This window comes from Cibotium barometz, chromosome 26, assembly GCF_041138505.1.
Source record: "Cibotium barometz isolate CiBa-2024 chromosome 26, ASM4113850v1, whole genome shotgun sequence".
NCBI lineage: Eukaryota > Viridiplantae > Streptophyta > Polypodiopsida > Cyatheales > Cibotiaceae > Cibotium > Cibotium barometz.
This window is the reverse complement of record NC_141071.1, coordinates 37864527-37887233: the sequence shown is the minus strand read 5'-3', so window position 1 is coordinate 37887233 and position 22707 is coordinate 37864527. Positions and strand designations below refer to the sequence as shown.

The 22707-nt window shown below is 38.1% G+C and overlaps 1 protein-coding gene across 2 annotated transcripts; it reads left to right on the top strand.

Annotated features, from left to right (window-relative positions):
- Positions 1-15096: 15096 nt before the first annotated feature.
- LOC147623935 (uncharacterized) lies at positions 15097-17211 on the top strand. Of its 2 annotated transcripts, none has more exons than XM_086820582.1 (2): positions 15097-15627; positions 16423-17211. In XM_086820582.1, the coding sequence occupies exons 1-2, from the start codon at positions 15202-15204 to the stop codon at positions 16930-16932; spliced, it is 936 nt and encodes a 311-aa protein (XP_086676708.1). In that variant the 5' UTR covers positions 15097-15201; the 3' UTR covers positions 16933-17211. The 2 variants fall into 2 exon arrangements, with proteins under 2 accessions (XP_086676708.1, XP_086676709.1); XM_086820583.1 differs by having other exon boundaries at positions 15099-15627; positions 16426-17211.
- The last annotated feature ends 5496 nt before the right edge of the window (positions 17212-22707 follow it).

The window sequence follows — 22707 nt, the reverse complement described above, 5'->3', positions numbered from 1 at the left end:
TGGTGCACACATGACTGCCTCTAGCTAGAAACCATGAGGTAACTCCTAACTTTTGACTATACAATTTGTCATCTCCATAAGAGTCTTGTTTTTACATTTAGCTACACTATTTTGCTAAGGTGTATAGGGCACAATACATTAGTGTTTTATCCCATGATTAGCCATGTATGCATGAAACTCCTTAAACATATACTCCCCCCTTCAATCAGTATACACAGGGTGCCAATTTTATATGTAGAAACATTTTCAGCCATAGCAGAGCAAAGTGACTAAAGCACATAGAAGCCTCTGATTTTTATTTCAATGGATATATCCAAGTATGTTTAGAATAATCATCAATGAATGTGACAATTTAGAGATGGACCCCAATAGATGGTATCCTCATAGGACCACATATATCACTATGTATAAGCTGCATTTTTTGGACAACTCTAACTGAACCATGTTTGGGAAATGATGCCCACTGCATTTTTTTAAGAATACAGCCCTCATAAACATGTTTGATAAGGGCTTCAAGATGTGGTAGCTCAGACACCATGTCATGCTTATGCAAACGCAGTAAACTACCAAAGTTCAAGTGACCAAAGTGTGCATGCCACAGCTTAGCATCACCCATTGCCTTTGTGGTAGAAACTATACATACAACATGCTTTTGTCTCTTATATGCATCTAGCTTGTAAAGGTCATGAGACAAAGTACCAGAAGCTACAATTATATTGCTATCACTTTGCGATCATGAACAATACATCTATCATCCACAAACTAAACCACTAAGCCTTAGTAATGGTAGAGACAAATAACAAGTTCTTCTTGATCCCTGGTACATATAATACATCTGAAAGCGTGATTGTTCCATCATTTTTAGTAGTGAGAAAATTTTTTCAACTCCTTTTATATGATATGAGGAATTGTTTGCACATGTTACAATGTTTCCCTGTGGAGCAGATTCAAGTGATTAGAACAAACTATGATAAGAAGTAACGTGCTTACTAGCACCACTGTAATGTGCTTACTAGCACCATAATAGCCATATGTACATGGAGATGTAACAAACCTAGAAAAATCACTTGAAGACTCAAGAGAGTGTGTTTGACTCCTCATTTGGGCAACAAACCAATTACAATAATCACTGTAATATAACATTAAATTCAGCAAAAAAACTATAACACACACATAAGATAATGATAATTATGCAGAGGAGAGAGAGAGAGAGAGAGAGAGAGAGAGAGAGAGAGAGAGAGTCACGGGACCCTTTAATCTTCTTGAAGAAATAATTAAAAATTCACAAAATACATCAATTATTAAATCAAAGACTTGAATTTAATTGAAAAATCAAATCACGTAGCATAACATAAGACAAGAGAGAAAGAATAACATCACCATCAAGACAAGATTGGGTGCAATCTCCCCCCCCATGCCGTGTAGCTCCACTTCCACGACATGAGTATTTAGATAATTTTATTTCATAAAAAATAGCCCACGGAGCTAAGAATAGGTGAGTGTACAAATTGGGCTTCCTTTTTCCACTTTTGGGGTATTGCTTTACACATTTTTAGCCATATGAAGTCTCCTAAGGTTAATACATATAAAAACCTTTGCCTAAATAAAATTGCTAGTGGGCCTTGTTACATAAAATGACTATGTGCACATTTACACTTATACATTAATCTTGTGCCCACTTACATATTCCATTAAACTGAATCCTGCACAAATTAAATTAAATATATTTTTGTAAGATTATTAATTCATCAAAAATATGAATAAATATATACCTATAACAGTCCTCCCATTTGATGAAGCAATTGTCCTTAAATGTGTAAAAGAAAATGCTACAACAATAAAAAAAATCTCGTGTGACACCAAAATTAGTGATGCTCGCATCATCATCAAATCACAAATAATAAAAAAATAATATCGTATAGGCAAGATTCCTTGTGTGTGGCACAAACACATTGCTCATCACCTATTTCTGTAAACATATCCCAATTAATTGTCCAGTGTACAATTAATCCCAATATGATACATTGATGGGCACAAACTTAGCATATATTCACCACTTGTTTCACTATGATAAGAGTATCACTATGTACACATCATCTAGCATGGTGTGAGCTGGCACTTGTTACACTCCAATGAGCATGGCACATCAGTTGCATAAACCACTTGTTTCTTGTCGACCGTGTGCAGTTGTCAAGCATAGTCCACTTGTTTCACTTGACCATCAAGCATGGCACTACTTGTTACACTTTAACAACATACACCCATCAAGCATGGTCTTAAGTTATGCCAATACCACTAGTAGGTAATCAATATTTAATGTGGAGTCACCCACGATACCAATTCATAAGATGGCACACTAGTGTCCGGGCATCCCCGTACAACTAAAGGATGGACATTATGTAACATCCCTCCTGCTTGGATAAGCAATTGACCTCAAATGCTTGTTTGCTTATGCAAGCAAAGGAGATCAATTGTCATATACTATATAAATTCAAGTATGTTCCCTAACAAAATACATTATATCAAGGACTTCTATGTGTAATAAATTCTAGTGTCCCATACCACCATAAATTATCCCACATAGATGTGGAGATAAGTATGCATCAAAATCCACTGGATTGATCTCGTGTCCCATACCACAAGATTAATGCATAGTGAAAAATTCATAAAGTATAATTCAAGATGGAAGGGTGAGTTCCTTCAAGAAGTTCTACTTTTGATGCATAAAAACTCTCCTTGAGTTTACCCCAAAAAGTGTTAAGTAATCAAACGCAATAAATATGTTACCTCAAGAGTCTAAGTAGTCGTCGTGGTATTCTTCTTCTTCATCTTCATTGATCATATTGAGTCCTAATGAAATAAACTTTGACTTCCGTGGACAATTTGATACAATGTGTCCAATCTCATTACACCTGTAACACTTCTGGGAATCATGTTTATTAGCTTTTTGTGAATTATCTATCTTAGTGTTAATGGTCATTAAGAGATGTGTCAAATGATTTTGGTGAGGTTTTAGGGTTCAAAGATGTTGATGCCGAGGTATTAGGATTCATTGTTTTCTTAGAAAAATCATTTTTCTTTCACAATTCAAAGCTAGAGAAATAGCTAAGCTAAGAGAATGTGGTCAAAACATATTTACCTCAGATCAAATTGTAGGTTTCAAACCTGCTACGAACTTTCTTCTTTGATCCTTGGTGCGAACCTTCTTGATTACCTGCATTTGTAATAAAGTTTGCCAAAACCTATCCTTTTCTCTATTAAGCTGTCTGAAGGTATAGACCATCGTGTCGAGTCTTAGCTTTGTGTTGTGAAGGTAGGAAATGTTTCTTTAAGAGTTTTTGGAACTTTTTCCATGTTGAAGGTCTATGTTCACCTTGTTTGATCACATTCCACCATAAGGCAGCATTTTTGATCAAGTGATTACAAGCACATTTAATTTTATCTTTTTTTGGGGAACTTCTCACCAGAGAAATAGTCATCTAGGTGGCTAATCCAAGCAATGAGAACTTGTGCATCCTTCTTGCCATCATAATTTGGAAAGTGAATGCCTTTCCTGATTCGTGTGACAGAAGGATAAATTTCTAAATTCTCCAATTTCAGGATTTATAATAGCCTTCCATTATACAAATTGAGGAGTAACTGGGTTTAGCAATTCTTACAATGGCTCTCCATGCTCTTCTCTTTGCTGATTCAATCAGTACCGACAGATTATGAAGAGGATTAGTGTTGAGGAAGGTGGTTTTGTGGTTTTGGGAAACCCACTAATGGTTTTTCACGTAGTTTTACCCTTTGGGCAATAGATTGATGGAGTTTTACCCTTTGGACAATAGATTGATGGAGTTTTACCCTTTGGGCAATAGATTGATGGAGATTGATTACCCAATGGTTAAAAATTGGTTTTACTCTTTGGGCAATAGATTGATCCAGATTGATTACCCAGTTTTACCCTTTGGGCAATAGATTGATGGAGATTGATTACCCAATGGTTAAAAACTGGTTTTACTCTTTGGGCAATAGATTGATCGAGATTGATTATCCAATGGTTAAAAATAAGTCTTCTTTCAACCATGTATAAACATAAATCCATAAAAATGTTCTTCTTTAATTTAAATTCAAAAAATTTACCAAAATTACCTCTATTTTTGTGTCTTTCACCTCTTTGTCCACAAGTTTTCAACCGCCTTCAAGAAGATTAAATTAAACCAAAGCTCCGCCTTCAAGAAGATTAAATTAAACCAAAGCTCTGATACCACCACTACTGTGGAGACCCTTTAATCTTCTTGAAGAAATAATTAAAAACTCACAAAATATATCAATTATTAAATCAAAGACTTTAATTTGATTGAAAAATCCAATCAGGTAGCATAACATAAGACAAGAGAGAAAGAATAACATCACCATCAAGACAAGATTGGGTGCAATCTTCCCCCCAGCTTCCCATAGAGCTTTTAGCCACCTATTAAAAGTACCCAAAAAAGTTGTGTAAGTGTACCACTCAACCTTGACCCTGAAACGGATGACATCAAACTCTACATACATTCATATGTGTTGGTTGAAAACTAAGTCAAGAGAGATGTGATGATGCCCAAGGTAGGCACAAAGCACAAAGGACCCTGATGTAGAAATGGTAAGTGCTAAGAGAAATCCTGCTAAACGGATAGTGCCCAATTTGTGGACTCAAGCCACAAACACATTGCAACCACCATAGTTGTGTCATTCTACATCTTAAGCTCAAGCGAGAATGCCTCACTAGAAGCTTGAGTATAAGGTTTGGCTAGACCTTCCAATTGGAAAGAACATGAATAGGCAAAGAACGCTCATAAACTCGAAAGCTATCCCTAATGCTATATCATGGGAAACTTGGGTGTCCCTTGGTTAACGAGAGACTTGGCTAATGCAATTGTCACTAGGAGGTATAATCGTCACATTTCTATCTGTGAAGAAATCAAAGGAAAAACCAGGTTCCATGCGATTGTTGGTAATGCGGCTAAGGGTTTGTAGAGCTGGGCCGGCCGCATACTAACTATGTTATTACTGCAAAACATAACCATGTTCTCAACCATGAAATAAAAAAAAGTACCAAAAATTGGGTAGAGTGGGGGCGATTCATCTCCCCATTCTATGCCAGATTTTTTATTAATTTTAACTATAGAATTAATTTTAACTACACGTCATTTTTCAATCAATTTTAACTGCACATCATTAAGAGTACATTAAAAAGATAAAGATCTCATAACATTTAAGATCATAGAAAGATTTTACATTTAATATATAAAATAATAAAAGAACATTTATGATCCAAATAGATAGTCATTATGTTGGTTAAAAAATATATACGGTGTATACAAAAAGAGGTCATATTCTCAACCCCCATGAGTTTTAAACCAAAAAAAGTATCCTAGAGTGCCATGCTCATATTCATCATCAAGCTGCTCTTCATCATCATCATGCTCCTCAACATCATCCTATAAAACATAGAAAAGAAATAAATTATATATAGAACTATAATGTTATTGGAAAAAATAAGAGAGATAATATGAAATAACATTTAATTCACCTCAATCGGAGCTTGAACTATGACCCCCTTTCAAGAAGCCATTTCCATGTTTCTTTCTCATTATGTCTTCAACAAATAACCATATTCGTCTTTTGTGCTTTCTAGACAAACAAATTAATCATCTTAAGCAATTATATACATAAGGTGAAGAGATTAATTTTTTTAAAAGTGAGAATACTTACGCATAAGAGGCAATGATGCCTAGAGGCCTCTTATGCATAAAGAAACAATTATGCATAAGGGGAATTTATGCATAGAGGCCTCTTCTTATGCAAAATTTGAATTGATTCATAGAGGCCTCTAAATGATGCATAGGCACCTCTTATGCATAAGAGGTAATGATGCATAAAGGCATCTACTTATAAGAGGTAATGCATAGGCATAGAGGCCTCTATGCACAAGAGTCTTCTATTATAAATAGATGCATAGAGGCCTCTTATGTATAAAAGGTAATGATGCATAGAGGCCTCTATGCAAAAGAGGTGCCTATGCATAGAGGCCTCTATGCTTAGGTGCCTCTTATGAATAGATCTTTTGCATAGATTCATAAGAGGCCTCTATGCATAAAGAGGCTTCTATGAATAGATGCATAGAGTCCTCTATGCACAAGCGCTTCTTATGCATAGATGTATAAGAGGCCTCTATGCATATAAAGAGGCTTCTATGCATAGATGCATAGAGGCCTCTATGCATAAGCGCTTCATATGCATAGATGCATAAGAGGCCTCTATGCATAAAGAGGCTTATATGCATAAGAGGCCTCTATGCATAAAGAGGCTTATATGCATAGATGCATAGATGCCTCTATCCATAAGTGCCTCTTAGGCATAGATTCATAAGTGGCCTCTGTTGCATAGATTCATAAGAGGCCTCTATTCATAAAGATACTTCTATGCATAGATTCATAATCGGCCTTTACGCATAGAGGAAATTATGGATAGAGGCAATTCATTAGCATAGAGGCCTCGATGTAAGCCATATGCATAGATGCATAAGAGGCAATACATAGGCATAGAGGCCTCTTTGGATAAGAAGCTATGTGCATAGATGCATAAGAGGAACGAATGCCATAGAGGCCTCTATGCATAAGAAGCTATGTGCATAGATGCATAAGAGGCTTGTAAGCCATGTGCATAGATGCATAGAGGCCTCTCCACATAAGAGGCATAGAGGCATCTGTGCATAGAGGCTTCTATACATAGAGGAAATGATTCATAGATGACTCTATGCATAAGAGACTTCTATGCATAGATGCATAGAGGCCTCTATGCAATCCATATGCATAGATGCTAGGCCTCTATGCATAAGCGGTATGGGGATATTCATGGAGGCCTCTACAGAAAAGAGGAAATGCATAGGCATAGAGGCCTCCTCTACATGTAGAGGCCTCTTTATGCATTGAGGCAATGCATAGGAGAAGAGAAATAACTTCTAAAGCACCTAAGCATGTGAAAGTAACATAGAGCATAGGTATACCTTTTAACTATGTTTGATGTCGTGGAATGTTGATATGGTGTAAAAGAGGCCCCTACACAAACACAACAAGGCAAAGTATGTCAATAGGTCACTTTCTCTTATGCATTCTCTCTATTAGATGTGTTGCCTCTATGCATAGATGCATAAAAGCAATACATAGATGCATAGGAGCAATTCATAGGCATAGAGGCCTCTTATGCATTATATGCATAGATGCATAGATGAAATGAAATGCATAGAGGCCTCTTATTTATAGATGCATAAAGGTATATTATTTATTATCATAGATATAAATATGCATAGAGGCCTCTTATGCAATCTCTATGCATTCTCATAGATGCATAGATGCCTCTTACGCATTCTCATAAGGATTTATAGACGTGTAGAGGCCTTTTATACAATCTCATAAGGATTTATACATAGATGCATAGAGGCCTCTTATGCAATCTCTATACATTCTCATAGATGCTCTATGCATAGATGCATAGAGACCTCTTATGTATTTTCATAAGGCTTATTCATAGTCTCTATACATAAGGCTTTATACATAGCCTATGTACATGTGCCTCTTATGCATAGATGTATAAAGGCATAGCGGCTCTCATGCATTCTCTATGTATTCTCGTAAGGCTTTATGCATAGCCTCTATGCATAAGACTTTCTATATAGCCTATCCATATAGCTTTATGGAAAAGCTATGCATAGAGACTACATTTAATTCAAACCCAAGTACTTTTCCCCATACTTATGCTTACAATACATGCATGAGATAAGGTGATGATGCATAGACAATATAAAAAAAGTAAAAATCCCAAAGCGCTCGAGGATGTGAAAATAACATTAAGCATAGGCATACCTTTTTGACCACTACGACTTGTTCTTGATGTCTTGGAATATGGATATGGTCTACAAAAGGTTCCTACATAGACACAACAAGGCAAAGTATGTCAACAAGGCATTATCTATGCATTGATGCATACACGTAATGCATCAATGCATATATAATGCATAGGCATAGAGGCCTCGTATGCATTATATGCATAGATGCATAGTTCATAGAGGCCTCCATGTATAGATGCATGGTGGTCTCTTATGTGTAGATGCAGAGAGGCCTCTATGTGTAGATGCATAGAGGCCTCTTATGCATATATGCATAAGAGGACTCTTATGCATAGAGGCCTCTTATGCATATATGCAGAGAGGCCTCTTATGCATATATGCATAAGAGGACTCTTATGCATATATGCATAAGAGGACTAGAGTCCTCTATGCATATATGCATAAGAGGACTTTTATGCATATATGCATAAGAGGACTCTTATGCATATATGCATAAGAGGACTAGAGTCCTCTATGCATATATGCATAGAGGACTCATGCATATATGCATAAGAGGACTAGAGTCCTCTATGCATATATGCATAGAGGATTCTTATGCACTCTCTATGCATAAGAGACCTCTTATGCATACATGCATAGAGGTCTCTTATGCATTATCTATGCATTCTCATAAAGTTTTATGCATAGATGCATAAAGGCCTCTTATGCAATATCATACGACTTTATGCATAGTCTCTATGCATAAAGCTTTATACAAGCTCTCTATGCATTCTTATAAGGATTTATGCATAGTCTCTATACATTCTCATAAAGCTTTATATGTTCTCAATGAATTCTTGTAAGGCTTTATGCATAGTCTCTATGCATAAAGCTTTATACATAGCCTATGTAGTATAAAGCTTTATGCATAACTTTATACATAGCCTATGTGCACATAGCTTTATGAAAAATCTATAGAGATTACATTGAATGCAAACCCAACTACTTTTCTCGATACTTATGCTAACATTACATGCATGAGATAAGGCATTATTTCAACATTTTTGCTTACTAAGGAGAAGAGAAGCAAACCTATGGAGGTGAGTGAATACTCTACTCTACTTCCAACTCAAGATTATATTCAAATAGAAAATAAAATATTGCATGAAAGAAACGAATATTAGGCTGGAAAATACCCTTGATGGAGCTTGCTTGCTTGTCATTGCTTGCTTGGTTGAGTGGGGGGAGATTACCTTGATTTCTTATCATTACTTGGTTGCTTGGTTGAGTCGGGGGACATTACCTTGAATTATTGCTTGATAGAGTGGGGGGGGGGATTAGATAGGAGAGAGGGAGGGGGAAGAGCAAGTGGGGGGATAGTAGATAGGAGAGAGCAAGATTGACACAGGGAAGGAAGAGGGAAGACTACTTGTTAGCTTGTCGAAGGAAAAGGGAAGAGAGGAATGAGAGTGATTAGTAGAGGGATGGAGAAAGAGAGGAGGGAGAGAGAAATCAATAAAGCTGCATGCATTATTTTTGTTTGGGAGTTATACCTTTGTTGGTTGTAGTTGTACATGAGGTGCAACAACGCGATGCAACAGAAGTGTAAGGTTCCCCCTTCCAAAATAGGGGAAACACTTAAGATAGTCTACTAAGTCTTAGCTTGGAGAAAATTTCTTACTCGTCGACACCTTGACCATGTAAAGATTCAAGGATACGATTTGTGGGTAAGACCTAGTCCTATCTCACAAGGGGAGCGTGGTCTTCTAAAAGTCAAATTACCCATAAGGTAATTGATCATAATTTGGGCAACTACTAATCTTGATTCCTAGAGACAATGATTTTTTCCTCATCCATGCAAGGCCTAGTCTCCTAGAATAGAGTTGCTCAAGAATCTATTTATCTAGCGTAGGGCTTTCACTTAATCTGTCCGTAGGATGGTGCCGTCATGGCATTCCATCCTCCCACTTTCCACCCTACTCACGCGTCAATTTGTTTTCTAATTAATCCTACCACACTGTTTGATATAAATAAACATGTTCCTTAATTAAGGTCCTTTTACAAGGTTCGTTAAAAATAGCCTCTTTCCACAGTACAATAATGCCAAAAATAAGATTTATATAAAAAAAGTTTATGCAAGAATCAATTCCATACAAGCCACACCGGCTCTCTTATTCTTTTCCTTTATACTGTCGATGATCTAGAATTCAGCCTTCCAACCTCTACATGCTAGGTAAAACCCTACGGGACCATACACCTCATCATCAGCCGATCGTTGGTGAGACGAGGACTCAAGCCGATCTGTCGCCCCCTTAGGCTCCGTCGCTCGACCCTCCCGCCCCTCAGAGGGATGTCTATGCACTAGGGTGGGCTTATTCACCGCACTAGCCTGGACCCTCAGAACTAGACAACATCACAATCACTCGCCTCAATCGGCGAACCTCATTCTCCCAATGGTATGAGGGATGCCATGGGGGGCCGACTCAGGGCCTTACTAACGTCTCCGTCATCCGCTACACAAGCACAAGGACGGGGCACATCAAGGCAGGGAGAAATTGTACTTATACCTTAATTTAACCAAGATAACAATCCATTTACTCAACTAAACCATAGGACTAGAATCCACGTTACCTTCTTAAGAAAACAACCCTTTCACAAAGGTTTTAACATTTCAACTTGAGATTGCGATAAGACATTCTTTATTAAGGCATATGCTGTTGTTTAAAAGAATAAAAACTTTAACTAATCAATCAAATAGATCACTATTAACAATTAATAGAGAAGCCAGGGCCATACCTCAACCCCTAAGACTGATATATAATTGAAAAACGAAATATATATATATATACTTTATAGAAATTTATGGTTTATTGTTGTCTTTTCTTATTGATAAGAGGTTCAAAACTTGATATATGAGAATAGAGAGTCTTCTAATACCTTTGCTTACGATTGAAATCATCCGATCATCCCCAAGCTTTATCTCCTCTTACTTGTACTCTGACTTTTCTCTCTTTCGAAGGTCTATGGCAAAGTAGCCTTCTCTTGCAGGGCTACGACATACTATTCTTTCTTTAAAAGAAAAGCTATGGAGTAGTAGTCTCTTCCTCATAAAGGTCATAGCAATCTAGCTTTCTTTTCCAAGAGATTAGATAAGAATGAAGGCATATATGCATCTCAAGGTCTAGAATCACCTTGTGGCACAGTTTCTCTGTGTAGAATCACCTTGTGGCTACTAGCTGTATTCTTACAGTTTCTTTGTGTAGAGACCTTGACAGAACCAGCGAATTGTTTCAGCCATAATTCTTTGATAAAAACTTAAAATATGGTTGTATAACTAGTCAAAAGAACCGGAAGACATCTGGTATACAAGACAACGCGGGTAGAATAGGTAAAAATGTTTGTATATAGCCGCAAACGCGCCTTCTTGAAACGCATCGCTTTTCCACATTTTTAGTATGCATGGACTCTAAATATGTAAAAGTACTCTAAATACGACCTCCTATCAGCTAAATTCGAATTTCTATTATTATTGTCTTCTTATTTCTTTTATGATTTTTGGAGCTAATATTTTTATTCTAACACTTTCCTAATGTTTCTAGCCTTATTGTCTCACTCTTCTCTAAGTGCACTCTCTTTCCTTCTTGAAATCTATATTAAAAGAGACACATACATGGCTTGGGAGGGACCTTACAAGAAGAAAGAGAGGAAGGAAGAGGGGAGACTGCTTACTTGCTTGTGGAAGGAAGAGGGAAGAGGAGAATGATTCCTTGCATGAAATGAATAAGGTGGACCTTCATTAAGAAATGGAGTGGTTGTATCTAGAGTTAGGGGAGTGGTTGTAGTTGTACACGATGTGCATCGTGATGCAGCAGAAGAAGAGAGGAAGGAAGAAGGAAGAGGGAAGAGAGAAGAGGGAAGAGGGAAGAGGGAAGATTGCTTGCTTTCTTGTGGAAGGAAGAGGGAAGAGGAGAATGAAAGTCATTAGATATGAGGGAAAGAGGAGATTAATGATTGATTAGAGATAAGTACTTGCATGAAAGAAAGAGGGAAGACTTGCTTGCTTGTGGAAGGAAAAGGGGAATGAAAGTCATTAGATAGGAGGCAAAGAGGACATTAATGACTGGTAACCCCTTGCATAAAAGGAATAAGGTGGAACTTCTTCAAGCAAGGGAGTGGTTGTACATAGAGTTAAGGGAGTGGTTGTACATAGAGTTAAGGGAGTGGTTGTACTACACGATGCACAGTTAAATCATGATCAGTCGTGATTTGGCCATGTGTATGGCGATAAAAACTGGGAAAAAAATATAAAAAGCTAAAAATTCCAGAGCATAAAAAGTTTTACATTCACAAATGTGATTTTAGGTGCTTATATTAGCATGATGTGTAGGTCATCTTCATCATCGGAGCAAGAGGTGGGGCCACCTAAGGGAAACCAAGAATCGTAATATCAAAAGATCTTAGAGAGAGAGAGAGAGAGAGAGAGAGAGAGAGAGGAGGAGAAGGCCTAAATTGGATTTTTTAGAAAGAAAAGAGAAGATATATTCATCCGCAAGTTATATCCAAATGAAAAGTAGGTTGGACAACCACCATATGAGCAAGTTTTTCTTCCTTGGGCACGCTTGAGAAGCTTGTGAGAGTAGTTTTGAGTGGTTGTGCACACCAAATAGAAAGACAAAAATAGAAATTTCTAAAAGTATTGATAGATACCTAAACATGCTACCTTGGAGCTTTATGTATCTCGTTCATTCATAAACCAACTACCTTAACTTTGTCTACTTTTCAAGAATGACTAAGGTTAAAATCTTTCTTAAAATGAAACCTTCTCATCATGAGAAAAAAGCGCTTTAGAATGACACACGTGAAAGAATGATGGGACGTTTACTTGGCTTGAGGTGTTTAATGTGTTAACATTGCAAGCCATCGAACCATGCTTGACGTGAATATGCATCCATTACATGGAAAAAGTTTATCAAAGGTTATGGGGGGATTCATCCAATACTATTAAAAATCAATCACCTTCGTCAACTTGAAACGCCATCAACATAGGCTAAGGTATTAAGCTATAATCCATGCCATCTAGAGTTTCTTTTTCAGTAAGATAAAGTCTCAAGTTATAATCCCATGCCGACTAATGTACCTTCTTTCTTTTTTTTTGAGAGCCTATAAGGCACTTTTGTTTTGTTTTTATAGTAGATTACTCATTGATCAATTGAATATAATTGTGTGTATTATGTGATAAGATATAGGTGTATGTGTGTGCACATGTGTAAGGACTAAGAACTATACCTTTTATATAAAAAATTATTCATTTAAGTCAAGGATCATTTGAAAAATCTATGATGCATATTAAAGTAAGAGCATGACATCTTCTTTATTTTAAAACACTATTGACAACTACATTAGTTGAGATCATGAGTGGGCATCACTAAACTTATTATTTCAAAAAGGATGTAAGAGCAAAAAACAACCTTTGCACGCAAACATCAACATATAAAATAAAAAATGCAAAATTTTAACTTACTCCACTTCACTTTTTGTCCTCCAAAGACTAAAGATCAATGAGTAATAAAGCACTTGTGGCAATTCAATTTTAACACTAGGTAAAACTCTATGTTTGCTAGTTTTCCTTTTCCTTGGGAAAAAGAAACACTTACTTGTTTGATTTTTTTCTTGCTCAATATAAATTGTAATCTCTCAAATGCAAACACTAACACGAATGCAAACAAGCACACACAGAAATGTGCTCGCATTCATGTGTGCGTGCATATGTATGTGTGTGTGTGCATGCATGTGCAAGAGCATGCGCATGACGCAAGTGGAATACATGTGTAGTAATTTGAATATGTATCAATTTACAAAAGATGATATGATGTCTTGTGACTTAGCCATGCTTCATGCATGTTTTCTTCATATAGTTTCAATGATACCAAATCATAATGCTTTTTTGATTCTTTTCTTTATGTGTCATCTTTTCCTTATAGATTTGGTTCGATGTCAAATTTACACGAGTCACCATCCTTCCATAAAGCCTTAGGCTCCATTTTGAGTGAATCTAGCCACCAACCAACATTTGGGTTTTAGAAGGTTCCTTCAAGCAAATTTTCTCGATAGGTGGTATGTCTTTTCTTTCGAATGGTGAACTTATTTTAAGTGGCGATGTAGATGGGAAAAGTAGGATTTTTTAAATTGTTTTTTAAGTTAGTTTTTGTAAAGGCATTTTAGCATAGGGACGGTATTGATATGCTTGTAAATGGAAAATACTCAAATATTAATTGAAAGCCCGCGATATGAAAAGAAAAGTGAGTTGTGTATCACTTTAATGCCTACTTCAAAGAGGTGTAGTGTGTATGCCTAAAGCCTACTTGCCACACTCACTCTCATCGACTTAGAAACTAATAGCCATCAACTTCTATAGGGGGTGGGGTTACAAATTTTAAGTGAGCTACACACATAGCTAGCATCTCAGCCTATGTCATAGGTGTGCCACGATGTTGAATGAGCTATTTTTTCTTGGATCCTTTACACACTTTGATGGAAGCTCTCATACATCTTTCATAGTTAGCAATAATGGGTACATGCCTAAGAATCTCTTTTGAGATGTGGAAGAGCTAGGATTGGAAAGTTGAATAGTTACTCGTCAAGAGCCTCTAACTTGGCAACACTTTGTGTGTAGAGCCATGCTAAAAAATGATAAATGTAGAGGAAGATAAATCGTTGTCTGCTGTTCTAGAGCACACAAGCATATGAGCTTGTGAAAACTTACATGAAAATTGTCTACACACTCTCTGTTGACCAAGAAACGATAAAAGATCTCTATATCCAAGTGTGAACAGACTCCTTAAGTAAAAGTTTAAATTACATAGCAATGCGTGGCGCCATCATATCCAAGTGTGTAGATTCATTAAGTATAGGCTTAAAATACATGGCAATGTGTGGCGTCATCATATCCAAGTGTGTAAAAGGTTTATTGTGCGATAAAACAACGGTGGGCAATTGTGCACACCCACCAGAGAACAATGTCCCCCCCCCCCCACCCCGACCAACTAGAGATCATTTGCCATTGGTTTTGTCCACAATGTGCCCCCACCCCGCCCATTGGATCCAAGTGTGTACAAGACTGTAAGCGCTTCCCCCGCCCTGCCCAACTAGAGATCATTTGCCATTGGTTTTGTCCACAATGTGCCCCCACACGGCCCATTGGGTCGAGGTGTGTACAAGACCCTAAGAGCTTATTAGCATCATGAGCACATAACAAAGGCATTAAAAGGCAAGGTCTTGCAGCACATTTTGCACAGCCCACACATGCTGATGACCTTAGGAAAACCCTAATTAATGCGCAGAAAGACGCCATGGCCGGCAGCAGAAACCATGGCGAGTTTCACTCGCAGTTGGAGGAGGGGGGCCCTGAAGGGAAAAAGGCTTCTTGCGCGGCCTTGTGTGGTGGGCAAGAGGAAACAGCAGGCTTGGAGAGCGGTCTCAGTGCAACAACAACACCGAAAGCGAAAGCGAAAGCAAAAGCAAAAGCAACTGTTGAAGAAGACAGAGAAGAAGGGGGCTCTTCCCGCCCTAGAAGAGTTCTGCTTTCTGGCCAAGTGGGAACTGCCAGAGTGAAGAAGAGGAGGAGGTCCAGGGCCACCAGCAAAGCCCCCATCAAAGTGTTCTCTGCAGACGCTTCGAACTTCATGGCTATGGTGCACCGCCTCACCGGCATACCCTCACACACATTTCAGCTCCTTACCCCCCCTCCTGTGTCCAAGCCCCTTCCTTTCATGCAGGTGAGTTCATGCCAAAACCCTACCCGCATGTTTATCAGTTATGCCTTATGGCTCCATCATCCATTTAATGTTATGATTAGTGACAAAATGAATGAGTCAATCACGCCACATGATAGATCAATTATCACCACAATTAATGCTTGAATTAAGCAAATTGATGACAACATTTGATTTAATGGGAAGTTAAGCGCATTAATGAGTTATTTTCATTCTTAATGGGGTCATTTTCGAATGTCGCTCAGTTAAGGAAACTGATTTGTCAATCAAACAAGTAGGACATGTAATATGTGAATCAGTAGGTCATTTGAGAGTTTACCACTCCCTAATAGGGTAGAGCAAACAAGCTTGAAGCAACAGGTGTCCTGCCATGTGATGGGACGATAAGACCAGGCGATGGAGCAAATGGACGGGTTCATCAGGTAGCAAATAGGTAGTATTAGGTGATTTAATGAATGATTGAAGGATTAAATACAGCACAGTAGAATGAGGAAGATTAAGGAAACCAGTAAGCATGTCATTGGGTCAATGTAGCAAAATTGATTAACTGTTAATTAAGCAAATTGATGGGGTTTATTAGGTAGCAAGTTAGTCATATTAAACATGTTAAGCTATGGTTTAATTAGGAGTAAATCGTACCCTTGTCAGGTGAGGAAGAATAAGTTGGGGTCAGTGTAGCAAATTAATGGTTTTCTCATGTGCTGGAGGTTAGAAAGTAAACTAATGGGGTTAACTGAGCATTTGCTAAGTCAAATTCTTAATAAAGCTAATTTCTTTGTCTGTTTTTTCTCGGATTAGCAGGGCCTTCCCACTCTCGACACCTCTGCTGTCCTTCTTCCTAGGAGGTCTCGTGATTATATCTCGGGCGACAATGAGTTACAGAAAGTGTGTAGCTTTCCTTGCTTGCAAGCAGCATCATCACAGCAACACTTTGGTTCTTCAAGCCTGAATCAAGCACGTCAATTGAATGCAGGCTCTGATACCAAGTCTCCGATACCTCATTTGATGAGAAACAGAGGCAGCACAAGCTCTTCGTGCGCCTCGTTACCGAGTTTATGGGAAGCTTCCGAGGTCAAGCAGAAAAGTGTCGCCCACAAACTGCAAGAGAATTGTATCAATGGAAGAGAAAGCATCTTTAGACAAGCATCACATCAAGGCATAACAAGCGAAGTGAGTTTTTCAAAACCTAGAGATGTTTCAAGTTTAGAAAGCTTGCTGGCGCAACATGATGGGTTAGCATCAGTAGAAACTTGGCTATCTAGCACGAGTGTTCTTGCCAGTAATATTACCAAGGAAGAGCTTGCTTGAATTGAAAGAAAACATTAAACTAGCTGCAGCCCATATCAAGCTTGTCAAAGAGAAGAACCCCTTTTTGTTTGATCCTCTTTGTACATGCGTAGGGTAGTGAGAGTTGGATGCCATCCTTTTATCCTTTTAGTATATAAGTCTAACACCCACTAACTATTTACCTGCTTTTACCTATATGTGAGGTGCTAGAAGCCTCTATCAAGCTCGGAGTTGTGGATGTGTGTACATTATGGTGATCTATGAACATTGTCATGTAGTACAAACTAGTGCTTCCTTGCCTACATATTTTAGTGCCATTTTTCCATTTGTATCGTTGCTGTGCACACTACTTAGTCGGCCCAAATGAGTCACTATGAAATCTATTGATCTATGTGTTGTTGCAGGGAAGAGTCTTAATTAACAATAAACTGAGGCTTTTAAGTAAAATGAATTGGAACTGCTGAATATTGCATAGCCATTTTTGTGAGATTTAGATAGTGCGCCTTATCTCAACAATTTTCTTCACGGAAAGTGGAGGGAACATTGTACTGGCTTAAAAATCAAAGCATTTGGAAAGCTAGATGGTTGTAAGAAATGGAATGAAATGCTCTACGATCCCTTCTCATAGTACAAATGTTGTGTATTTGCTTGGCCTAAACATCATGCGATGGTTGTTTAAGACTCGCAATGATTGTAAGGCTGATCTTCCCTAACATGTACATGGTTAGATGAAAATAAGGGTGATATGATTCATTTCTAGTATTGGTCTTTGCATTGTATCATATCAGGAAAGAGTGCATTTGTAGGGAACCTATCTAGTGAATCAAAGTTAAAGTATGGAATCTTAAGTAAATTTTTGTTTGTTCAAAGGCAAACTAGCAGTAAAGGAAGTTCAACATGAATCGCAATTTATCACTTATCAATGATGGCCTTAAACATGGTCAAGTTATATGCAATTGGCTCTCTTCTTGTAAATCAAAAATTGGAGATGTGGATTGTTAGGATTCTAAAAGTGGTTGTATCAAGTGCACCCTCTTGGGTTAAAAGATGTTTATACTTGGCACTTAGTGAGCTCCAATTTAGTGCGACAAGTTGCCAATTGCCAACAAAGTAGGGTAGGTCAAGTCAATTAGTCGCTGATGCAAAATCTTGCATAATTTGGTAGTCCACTTGGAATTGAAGTGTGCATAATTTTTCCACGTCATGTTATTAGGGCCTAGTTTTCACAGGAAGTAAAGTTTAAAATGGTTGCAATTTAGTTAAGAATTAAATGAAACAAACACAAAAGTATCCATGAATTTGGTGAACCATTGGCGCCATATCAACCATAATCTCACCAACCATGCTAGTGGCATAAGTGCCTAGGTGTACTCTTGGCATGTCATCGATATCTACACTAGTCGAGCTAAATATTTCAACACTCCTCCTCAACTTCAACTCCATACCTTGCACTCCCAGTAAGCTTCTAAACCTTCAAAGCTTTTCTATACCCAATGCCTTCGCGAAAATGTAAGCCACCTGATTCTCTATGCTTACATAAACTAAATCTACATCACTTGCTAGAACCTTCTCTGTCTCAAAGTGATAATGCACCTCAATGTGTTTCCTCCTAGTACGATACATTGGGTTATTGGCCGGCTATATTCTGCTCGTGTTGTCACAATAAATGACAACTTCTCTATCCATGGGCTCACTTATGCCTATAAGTAGCTTTTGCAGCCAAACTACCTCACATGTCACCATAGCAACGTTCCTATACTCAATCTCTCTAATCAACAAAGCAATCATCATCTGCTTCTTCTTGCACTTTAGTTAACAGCAACATTCCCAAAAGAGAACACAAAGCTGGTAGAAGGTCTCATGTTTGAGATACTACTAGTCCAATTTGTATTTATTTACCTATGTACATGTACTTATATCTTAGCATCATAGAAAGTTATATAATATGACATGGACTTTATGTATGTGAGTATCTTGCTAGATCCATCCTATTGTGGCTTCCTTGGGGCCTGCATAAACTGACTCACCCATCCAATCGAATAACTCAAATCTGGCCTAGTGATAATTATCTAATTCAAACTATGTACTATGTGCATGTACATAGTAGGTGGAAGGCTCTCATGTTTGAGATACTACTAGTCCAATTTGTATTTGTTTACCTATGTACATGTACTTATATCTTAGCATCATAGAAAGTTATACAATATGATGTGGACTTTATGTATGTGAGTATCTTGCTAGATCCATCTTATTGTGGCGTCCTCGGGGCTTGCATAAACTGACTCACCCATCCAATCGAATAGCTCAAATCTGGCCTAGTGATAATTATCTAATTCAAACTATGTACTATGTGCATGTACATAGTAGGTGGGAGGCCCTTGCGCCATAGAAAGAATGTAGAAACAAACCAATGTCGTGGGGCTTTGCCCAACCACACTCCGGAGCACAAACAACTCAACCGAAAAACCAAATTACTATGGTCTAGCACATAAATACATATAGTCGGAGTGTGTCACTCACCTTGTGAAAGCTTGTTGCCTAGGACTCTCGTAGGAGATGATGTTTCCGCTCAGTCGTACCCGAAAGCTCCACTCCACCGTCGCACTCCAAAGGAAGCTTGACCCTCCTGTCACCACTTAATCTCTCACACTCTACTCTCTCACATGCAAGCAAGAAAGCATACATAAGAGCTCGAACAAGCAAGCAAGCAAGTAAGTAATAGCATAAAATAGTAGATAGAGAAGAAGAGCACTCTATTGAATCAACATAAAAGAATGAGTGGTAAGAGTTACATTTTAGGTTTTGTAAGTGACCTCTAGAGTTTACACTCTTGGGTGGCTAGAGTTAAAAGTCTATTTCTCGGTCTCATTTGGTCACTCTAGATAGCGTAAACACCTACCTAGTTTTGTAGGTGATCTCTAAGGTTCACACTCTTGGGCGGCCAAAGTTAAAAGTCTTGTTCTCGAGCTTATCTCGGCCAAAGTTAAAAGTCTTGTTCTCGAGCTTATTTGGCCACTCTAGCTAGTGTAAACACCTATTCTAAAGCTGGCACTCTCAACCTAGGATCCCATGGTGCACCTTTAAAATAGACAAGCGGTGAGAACACACGTAAAATATACAATACATGGTTTTCCAGTGAATTCCAGCCATTCCGACTCGTGACCTAAAAGAAGTGAAAATAATATGGTGGCCGATATCGATGCCATAAAAGTCTTGACAACAAGGGTTAATATACCTCTCTTCTCTTGATGCAGATTTCGTCCTCGGAATATGTCGATGAAGATGTCTTGAGACTGTATGCTGGATGCATACAACCTCAACACATGCTGGCTTGGAAATGTCAGAGGGCTTGTAAGGTTTGCAAGGCAACATGGCATAACCAGTTGCGTGTTCCTATGGTAAATAATTGAAATTTAAGCATAATGCAAACACTTAATCAAGCAGCAGTGAGGAAATATTGTTGTGACTGGTCAAATTTTTCTAGTTAAGACAAGGGTAATATTAAGGTTGGTCCAAATTTGATCTAGACTAAGATGGATCAAAGAGCATGCCTTGGGGTTATGACCCTAGTCTCTACACACTATTACTTTGGTGAAACTATCTTTAGCTACTATCTAGCCTCATAAATGAAACTGCTAAGTGATTATTACAAGCTTTCGTCTTTGAATTTTTAATTATTTATTTATTTTTAAATTTAATAAGAAGATAGAAATATAAAAGTAGGGCACCACCCTGCACAGACCCACAAGCAATGGCCCATAGACCTCATACAAGAGCATCTAAGAACCGCTAAGTATCTCTACAACGATGGTTTTTTTAAATTTTAATTTTAACGTTCTTTATTAGGTCTTTAGCCACAAGTTCCCATCCCATGGAGATCAAGGCTATGATTCCAAGGCTCTATCACTAAGAGCCAAAAGTCCTACCTAGATGGCACATGGCGATGATTATCTTCTTGGGTTTTTTTTTGGTATTTTTGGTATTTTGTTTAAACTACTTTCACTTTCACAATTCACCTAGAAGGCTCTATTCTAACTAAAGAGGGCACACTAAGGAAGGTGGAGTACATGGCATACTCCTTCGGCACACTTTAAGGTTGATCCTAGAAAGGATTGAACTAGGACCAACTCTCGAATCGTTATCCAAGTAATGACTAGAAAAGCGATAGACTAGTCATAGAATGATGCAGCACTCAAACAGACATGAAATGGAGAATTATAAAAAATATTGAAACTGAAAACAATAGCATTAGTTGAGGATGGGTTTAGAATACACCTGGTTAGTTGTATGGTTGGGAAGTCGGTCTTGTGAATTGTACTTGTAATGTTGGGAACTTCCTTTGTGCTTCCTGTAAGCCTGAAAAAATCTTCAAAAATCAATGCAACATGTCATCATCAGATAGCCATAAATCATACGCTGGGTTAGACTCAATGTCACTAAGCTCATCATCCTCACAGTTTGAGTGCATGAGGCAGTGGGCTGAGTGCATATTAGTCCATAAGGGACAAGGAGTTGGCAACATTATTTCATAGAATGACAGTGTAAGTGCGTAAGCTCTTGCCCTCCTCCCTTGCTCTACAAGCTCTTCCTATGCATTTCTTACTTGATAAGGTCCTCCCACTAGGTGTGTAAGTGTGTAGGCTATTGCCCTCCTCCCCTGCTCTACAAGCTCTTCCTGTGCATTTCTTACTTGATAAGGTCCTCCAAATGGGTAAAGTACACTCACGTTATCATGTCATTGTGGTGTCTCTCCTACCATGGAATGCAAGAGTCTTGTCCCATAGCGCCTAAAATAAGTTCTACAATGCCAGCATAAGTAGGACACTGTGGACAACATGCGATGCTCATAGCTAAGACATGGTGCAAGGAGATGAAACTGTAGGTAGAACACATCCACAAAGGTGGCTCCACAACATCGCTCCCCTAGTGGTGCATAAAAATAGCTCAAATGGGTTTAGAAAGGAGGAATACTTAGCTACCCTTGATAGTACCAATCCAGACAATTCGGGTCCAAGCTAGGGTCACTCGTTCAATCCACGAAAAGTCCATGATCATGGCCTATAGTAACAACACAGTTGTACTTCATTCTCTTATTTTGATATGGGCTCTTTCGCATCATCAAATTTTTATAATAAAAATTAATGGTTAGTCAGATTTCTAGTATGTGTCAAGCTAAAAATTGTTGTACATGTTGGTGCAAGCTAAATTATCATAGGTTAGCTTTTTCTAGGAGAGGCTCCCTCTTGATATAGACATGAAATTTGTCGGGGAGCAAAACATGGGGGATAAAAGTAATGATATTAGTATAAATCCCCCCTTCATGCTTTCTATCATAACTTGACTTTGTGGAAGGTATTGTAGGTTTTTTGTAACGATCCCTTCCAACTGTGCTCCATCAATTTTTGTTGGCTAGGAGCGCCTTTTGTTACTTATTGTGGCATGTGAATTTCTAGTTTTAATGGCAGTAAAGGGATATCGTAAGACCAGATGGAGCTTATGGGTTCTCCCATATACATGAGCAATGGAGTTAACACTTGTTGCAGTAAGGCAATTTGTACTTGCATAGTGGGTCGCTCTAGGGAAACCAATGGTTTTGGGGCTTGGATAGCCAGCAATGGTTTTATAACATTTTGTGATGTAGAAGCTTCGGCATTTGTTCCATATGATAGGGTTTCTTTTTGGGATCCAGACTTGTTGCTTGGGTGTTGGTGGTGAAGGTTCCCTTACAATAGTCTTTCCTTTGCTGGAATTTGAGCTATTAAAGCTTTTTTCCATCACTGAGGAGACTGGGGAATT

What these genes read in the sequence shown, in the direction of transcription:
- LOC147623935 (XM_086820582.1), top strand. Translation starts at nt 15,202, where the DNA reads ATGGCCGGCAGCAGAAACCATGGCGAGTTTCACTCGCAGTTGGAGGAG. An exon ending in AGCCCCTTCCTTTCATGCAG is followed by an intron (nt 15,628 to 16,422) that starts GTGAGTTCATGC and finishes TTCTCGGATTAG; the next exon opens with CAGGGCCTTCCCACTCTCGA.